Below are 7,500 nucleotides of genomic sequence, written 5' to 3' on the forward strand. Positions count from 1 at the left end.
CTGATCATTTGTGAGGGCACTAAAGTGACTTCTGTGTGTGCGCAGGTTCGAAGGACAGTTCAGCTTGTCGTTGTTGTTGTTGTTTTTTTTATTTTATTTTATTTTATTTTAAACAACATAAAAAAAGACACAAGATACACTTACCATTAGTGCATCAACCCAAGAAAACCCTCCCTCCCCCATTCACACTCATCCACACTCATTTACACAAAAGGGGCTGTCTCTTTCTGTTATTAAAAAACTTCTGGTTCCTACAATATAGAATAATACAGTCTGCAAGGGATACAGTCTTTAGAGCACACATGATTGTGTGTGGTGCTGGTCCACTAACATTTTCATTAATTACTATTTTTTATGTAATTGTTTTTATATTGCTTTACTTTCAAACAAAACAAACAGAGGACCTTCACTTCACCAGACCGGGTTGTCAATGAAATCAGATTGTTCAAAAGGGTTCTTAAAACCAGGTCCAGTTCAGATTACGTCCAGATCGGGCTCAGCAACACACACCTTCACCCATGTACACCAAAAACCAGGGAACACAACAGGTTGCATACAATCCACAAACAAAAATACATTTTCAAATTAAGCACCCATGTACAGTCCAGATCACATCCAAGTCGAACTCAGCAACACATACCTTCATTTATGTACACTAAAATAGGGAATACAACAACAGATTGCATATCATATATAAACAAAATTACATTTTCAAAATAAGCCTTTGAGGACTTCCCATCTTTTTTTATGTTTTTTGGCATCATTATCGTTTTCAACCATATAATTTTCTAAAGTTAAAAAATACTGAATAAATGTTTTTAAAAAAGAAATACTAAGTGAATATCTGTTTTTGGCCTTAAAAATAAACCTTTTACCGAGTACTATAATTAAGTTGACTAAATCATGACTGTCAATGAACTCTCCTAAAATAACAGAAACCACATCAAGCTTCATAAACAAACCAATCTTTAAACACAGTTTTTCAACTTCCACCCTTGTCGTTGTTGTTTTGGCTTTGTTATTAAGTAGAAAGTTAATTCATTACATCTTTAAGTTTATTTGATACACATTACTGTATAGCACTTTATATTGTGTTAGAAGTGTACAAACCTTCACCAAAATATGAACTTTTGTCAAGGCTGGAACCCATTATTCATATTTACATTGATTCTTATGGAGAAATTTGCTTCAATATATGAATTTTTCGATTTACTAACCCTGGTTCAAGTGAGGTGAAGTGAATTATATTTATATAGCGCTTTTCTCTAGTGACTCAAAGCGCTTTTACATAGTGAAACCCAATATCTAAGTTACATTTAAACCAGTGTGGGTGGCACTGGAAGCAGTTGGGTGAAGTGTCTTGCCCAAGGACACATTGATTGATTGATTGAGACTTTTATTAGTAGGTTGCACAGTGAAGTACATATTCCGTACAATTGACCACTAAATGGTAACACCCGAATAAGTTTTTCAACTTGTTTAAGTCGGGGTCCACTTAAATTGATTCATGATACAGATATATACTATCATATATACTATCATCATAATACAGTCATCACACAAGATAATCACAATGAATTATTTACATTATTTACAATCAGGGGTGTGGAGGGGGGGGGGGGTAGGATATGGACATCAAGTAGTGGACATAGAAAGAAAGAGAGTTTGAGAGAGAGAGAGAGAGAGAGAGAGAGAGAGAGAGAGAGAGAGAGAGAGAGAGAGAGAGAGAGAGAGAGAGAGAGAGAGAGAGAGAGAGAGATCAGAAGGCATAAGAAAAATAAAAAGTATATGCATTTGATTGTTTACATTTGATTGTTAGCAATCCGGGGAGGGTGTTAGTTTAGGGTTGTAGCTGCCTGGAGGTGAACTTTTATTGCGGTTTTGAAGGAGGATAGAGATGCCCTTTCTTTTATACCTGTTGGGAGCGCATTCCACATTGATGTGGCATAGAAAGAGAATGAGTTAAGACCTTTGTTAGTTCGGAATCTGGGTTTAACGTGGTTAGTGGAGCTACCCCTGGTGTTGTGGTTATGGCGGTCATTTACGTTAAGGAAGTAGTTTGACATGTACTTCGGTATCAGGGAGGTGTAGCGGATTTTATAGACTAGGCTCAGTGCAAGTTGTTTAACTCTGTCCTCCACCTTGAGCCAGCCCACTTTAGAGAAGTGGGTAGGAGTGAGGTGGGATCTGGGGTGGAGGTCTAGCAGTAACCTGACTAGCTTGTTCTGAGATGTTTGGAGTTTAGATTTGAGGGTTTTGGAGGTGCTAGGGTACCAGGAGGTGCATGCGTGATCGAAAAAGGGTTGAACGAGAGTTCCCGCCAGAATCCTCAAGGTGCTTTTGTTGACCAGAGAGGAGATTCTGTAGAGAACTTTTGTTCGTTGGTTAACCTTTTTGATTACCTTGGTTGCCATTTTATCACAGGAAAGGTTAGCCTCTAGAATGGAACCTAGGTAGGTGACCTCATCTTTCCTGGTGATAACAATGTCGCCCACTTTTATGATGAAGTCATTGACTTTCTTGAGGTTGATGTGGGACCCAAACAGGATGGATTCTGTTTTACCCAAGTGTATGGATAGCTTGTTGTCAGCGAGCCAGGTGCAAGTTCTACAGAGCTCAGCACTGAGGATTTTCTCCACCTGTGACTTGTCCTTGCCGGATACCAGTAAGGCAGAGTCATCCGCAAACAAAAACAATTCACAGTCGCATGCCGATGACATGTCGTTTATGTATATTAGGAACAGTAAAGGTCCCAATATACTGCCTTGGGGGACTCCACAGCTATACCGAAAGGGGGGGGGGACACGGTGCCGTTCACCTCTACCACCTGCTCTCTCCCCTCCAAGTAAGATTGCATCCAGCTCCATGAGTTTTTGTTAAATCCGATTTCTCTGAGCTTATCCAACAGTATAGCGTGGTTAACGGTGTCAAAGGCCTTCTGAAGGTCCATCATGACCATGCCGCAGTATTTGCCCGCGTCCACCTCATGTTTGATGTGGTCGGTCAGATAGAGAAGGCATGTGTCAGTGGAGTGGTTAGTTCTGAAGCCGGATTGGAATTTGTACATGAGTTTATTAGTGGCAAGGTAACTATCGACCTGTTCATAAACAATTTTTTCCATTACTTTCGAAATGGAACTGAGAATAGAAACAGGTCGGTAGTTGCCAGGTTCCAATTTGCTTCCTTTTTTTAAAGAGGGGAGTTACTCTTGCAATCTTAAAATCTTTTGGTACTTGGCCTTGTTTAATTGATAGGTTTATTATGTGCCTGATGTTCGGGGCAATGATGGAGGCAGAGTCCCTGAGGAATCTGGAGGGAATATTATCAAGGCCGGTGGCCTTGTTAGGGTGGAGCGCGCTCAATTTTTTAAACACCTCATCAGCTGTGAACATTTCTAATTTGAAATCATCGTTGGATACTCCTAGCTTTCCGTAGAAGGCTTTAATGTGTTCTACACCAAAGCGACCAGAGTGGTGGGACAGCTTGTTGACAAGGGTTGCGGCTATGCTGGTGAAAAAGATGTTAAGTCTGCTAGCTACCTCCTATTTGTCTTTAATGAGGGAGTCACCCTCCTTGATGCTGATGTTGGTGAGTCTTGTTTTAAGTTTCTGGCTGCAACCAGGAAGCTGGTTGTTGAGAATTTTCCAGAGCTCACGTGGCTTATTTGTGTTTTCCTCTATTTTGTCGTTAATGTAATTTTTTTTAAGGATTTAGTCAGGTTGGTTGACTTATTTCTTAATTTATTGCATTGCTTTTTGAGAGTTGAAAGGAGTAATTTGAGGTTGATATTATTGGGTTGTTTATCTACTTCTGTTTTACATTTTTGGTATTCAGAGTATTTCCTGTCTCTGTCTTTTATGGCAGCTAATAGGTCCGGATTCATCCATAGTTCCGAGTGGGCTTTGATCCTGACTGTTTTCACGGGAGCCATGTCATTTAGTATCTTTAGGAACGCCGTTTTGAAGCGATCCCAAGCAACATCGACCAGGTTGCTCGCGAGCACAGGGGACCAGTCCCACTCATCTAATTTTAAATTGAAATTGTCATTGGAGTATTTTTTGAGGGATCTGGACTGGGCTGTTATGTGGCCATTGGCTTTAGGTTTAGCTATTTTGCGAGTGCAGAAGGTTAGATAGTGGTCGCTAAGACCACAGGTCATGACCCCACTATTTTTTATTTTGGGCCGGTCTGAAGTGAGAATGAGATCTATGGTTGATTGGGTGGAATCACACACCCTTGTAGGTAGCGCTATTAGCTGGGAAAGACCGTGCAGATTACAAAACTTGCTGAAGGATCTGAAGACAGGCGCATCTTTGCGTTGAATATCTGTGTTCAGATCCCCAGTTATAATTTTCTCCACGTTGTCTGTCCTCGCCAAGCATTCTTCCAAAACCCCATAGAAATCACTCTGATTAGGGGTCTATAAACAGTCCCTATTAGTACCGGCTTAGCGTTTTTAAATTTGATTTCCGCCCACACAGATTCCAGGTCATTGTGGTTAAGATCAGTGCGAATTATGTATTTAATATCTTGGTGAATATACATACAAACGCCCCCAACGGCAGTGACTAGGATGGCGGAAGCGGGGATCGAACCTGGAACACTCAAGTTGCTGGCACGGCCATTCTACCAACCGAGCTATACCGTCCGAAACTAACTCAATTGGTTCTTGAACCAATTGAGTTCCTAAATTGAGGTTCCACTGCACTACTGTAGTTTATTTACTAATTTGTATTAACAATGCTTTCTTTATGATGAAAAAAACTGTAGCATTAGCTTTAAAAAAAAAAAAAGTTTGAAATCTGCAATGTGGTGAAGCTGCAATACTTGAAGCACGATGTGGGGGGGCGACTGTATGCCAGAGGGTCAAAAGCTTGGAAAATAAAAAAATCTAAGAAGTTTAGACTATTTTAATTTTAATATAATGTCATGTAATATAATACTTTATGTATGTTTTGCACAATAAATAAACTAACTCCGTACTTTAGGAGGCCAACTTGTTATCAGTAAGATGCGGTGTAGTTTTTATGCTGTTAATATAAAATAAACTATGAAAAATAATAGATAATACAAACCCGTTCTCAAACAATGGCAAAAAACAGATACAGATTCTGATTCTGATTCTGATACAGTAAAACTGCACATTTTGTGGCGGGCTTTCATTGTACAGTATAACTGTGCAATAATCATGTTGTCTAACCAGCATATTGATACACTACACCTGCAGTATGAGGTGGATGGAAAATTTTGGCAATATGTTTGTGTACAGTATTTGAGATAAGTGAAGAAGAGGTTTTGAAAGAACATTATTTTTGTTGAGTCCATAATGAAATAACTGGGTCATTCTGTATTAGGAAACAAACGGCACCATCTAGTGGAGCACCAGCCACCCTCTCCGAGGGAAAAGTCTGCACAATTGCAAGTGTGCTGTTTACTCACACTTACTATCAGGTTGATGTTGCTGTGCTCAATGTCTCCCTGTGCAGACGGCGCACCTCCGCAACACCTCCTGCCTTACGAACAAGAGCTAGGAGCCGGGTTGACCTGGGAGAGCCTCACCGTTCACGTGTCTCACATGGAAAGAAGACCCTCAGTACCCGAGCATTGGCAAATGCTGAGACAGGTGATAGCATAGTGGGCGTACAGTGCTGACTAGTTTAGTGCAGTGAAAAACGTGACTACTGTGCTCTGATCATGTCAGGGGTCGGTGCTGCAGGATCTACTCAGGGAATGCTGGGACTGTGACCCAGACGCCCGGCTGACCGCACAGTGTGTTGCGGACAGATTAGTATCTCTTGACTCTCATTTATCCGTATAACAATTGATATTCACTTTGTCTTCTCATACATCGGTGTTGAATTTGTTTTTGGGCGAAACCTCTCGTGGTAACAATTATTCATTAAATCAAGGTCATGACACAGCAAGTTGAAAAATGCTGACACGTTTGTTACTGGATACTTTCTAACACGCTTCTGCCCTGGAGACTTTGTATGTGTAATTAATATGCAACTATAATTATTTCAATACTTTATATTGACAAGGCACGTATAGCGCTCTTGGGTGAGACTTGTCCTGCACCCTGACAAAATGTGCTTCAGGGTTTCTGATGCATGACACATATTTAAACTTTGGGAAAGGCAGTAATACAGCATCAATCACAGAATAGACTAATTTGGAGAGTAACTTTTGACCAAACGACAAACACAATATAAACAACAGTCCTTGTCTTGTATTCTGGGAATGTGGGGGGAGAATGTGAGGAGAACCAAGCAGTGCGATCTCCGCAGGCCCAGAGGAATACAACAGAAGACTTTAAAGTATCTTATTTTTAAATGTAAAACAGGCCCAGGCAGTTAAGGCTTTAAGAAGCAATTGTTAGAGAAAAGATTAGTAGGATATTAATTTTGACATAACACACCATCAAAAACGCTGACATTTACACCTTAAATTTTAAGATTTGTTCATTGATGTTGTATTCATTTATTCCCAAAGGTCTATTGTCATTTTGTCTGCACTGTCTCATACTGTATGTGTATGTTTGAAGCTAAAATCTGATTGGACAAAAACAAATCTGTGTTGTCGTGTCAATGCAATCTGTCGAGGGGCCTTCAGAATCGGTAGTCACTTCAACTACACTTTTTTGATTTGTCTTTTATCTCCATTGAGGCTAATAATTTTCAAGCATAAAGTAAATAAGGACTTTTACAACATAGTTTTTTCCTAGAGGATAGGTGCTTGTACTTTATGTGCAAATAAAGGTAAGGCCATGGTTTGGAAGTACATGCCTGAAAACACAATTTTTTTTACATGAAGTGATTTTTTTTTCTTTTTTTGTTAATACCTGATAAATGCGAAACATATTGACATTGATTTTCGCACAAACATTTAAAGTAAAAAAACAAAAAACCAAAAAAAATACAAGTCCTGAACTTGACTGCATGTCACTGATATAACATGTCTGAGCCTGCTCAGTGACCTTGTGGTTAGAGTGTCCGCCCTGAGATCGGTAGGTCCTGAGTTCAAACCCCGGCCGAGTCATACCAAAGACTATAACAATGGTACCCATTACCTCCCTGCTTGGCACACAGCATCAAAGGTTGGAATTGGGGGTTAAATCACCAAAATGATACCCGAGCGTGGCCACCGGTGCTGCTCACTGCTCCCCTCACCTCCCAGGGGGTGGAACAAGGGGATGGGTCAAATGCAGATGGTAATTTCACCACACCTAGTGTGTGCGTGACTATCATTGGTACTTTAACTTTAACTTAACTTCATGTGAATGTGGGGATGTACCTTCTCTTACAGCTGTAGTCCCCATTCTTAGATGACTAAGAGACATCTCATTCAAAAGTAGTCACCTGCAAACCTTTTAAATACTTTAAGACATATTTTCCATGGGGAACTTCAAAACAAACTCCGGTACTGTGCTACTACAAAAATAAACAACCTAAAAAAAACCCTGGTTATTTCTATTTTTTTGTTTACTTTTTTGCTCAATTT

At 40.0% G+C, this 7,500-nt stretch overlaps 1 protein-coding gene across 3 annotated transcripts in view; it reads left to right on the top strand.

Annotated features, from left to right (window-relative positions):
• LOC133643249 (anti-Muellerian hormone type-2 receptor-like) overlaps nt 1-7,458 on the top strand; it is a 32,222-nt gene extending 24,764 nt beyond the window's left edge. For all 3 annotated transcript variants that reach the window (XM_062037699.1, XM_062037697.1, XM_062037698.1), the window contains 2 exons: nt 5,487-5,623; nt 5,702-7,458. In XM_062037699.1, the coding sequence (XP_061893683.1) occupies nt 5,487-5,623; nt 5,702-5,818 (254 nt within the window). In that variant the 3' untranslated portion in view covers nt 5,819-7,458. The remainder of the gene's footprint in view (nt 1-5,486; nt 5,624-5,701) is intronic.
• Nucleotides 7,459-7,500: the final 42 nt, after the last annotated feature.

This window comes from Entelurus aequoreus, linkage group LG26, assembly GCF_033978785.1.
Source record: "Entelurus aequoreus isolate RoL-2023_Sb linkage group LG26, RoL_Eaeq_v1.1, whole genome shotgun sequence".
Classification (NCBI taxonomy): domain Eukaryota; kingdom Metazoa; phylum Chordata; class Actinopteri; order Syngnathiformes; family Syngnathidae; genus Entelurus; species Entelurus aequoreus.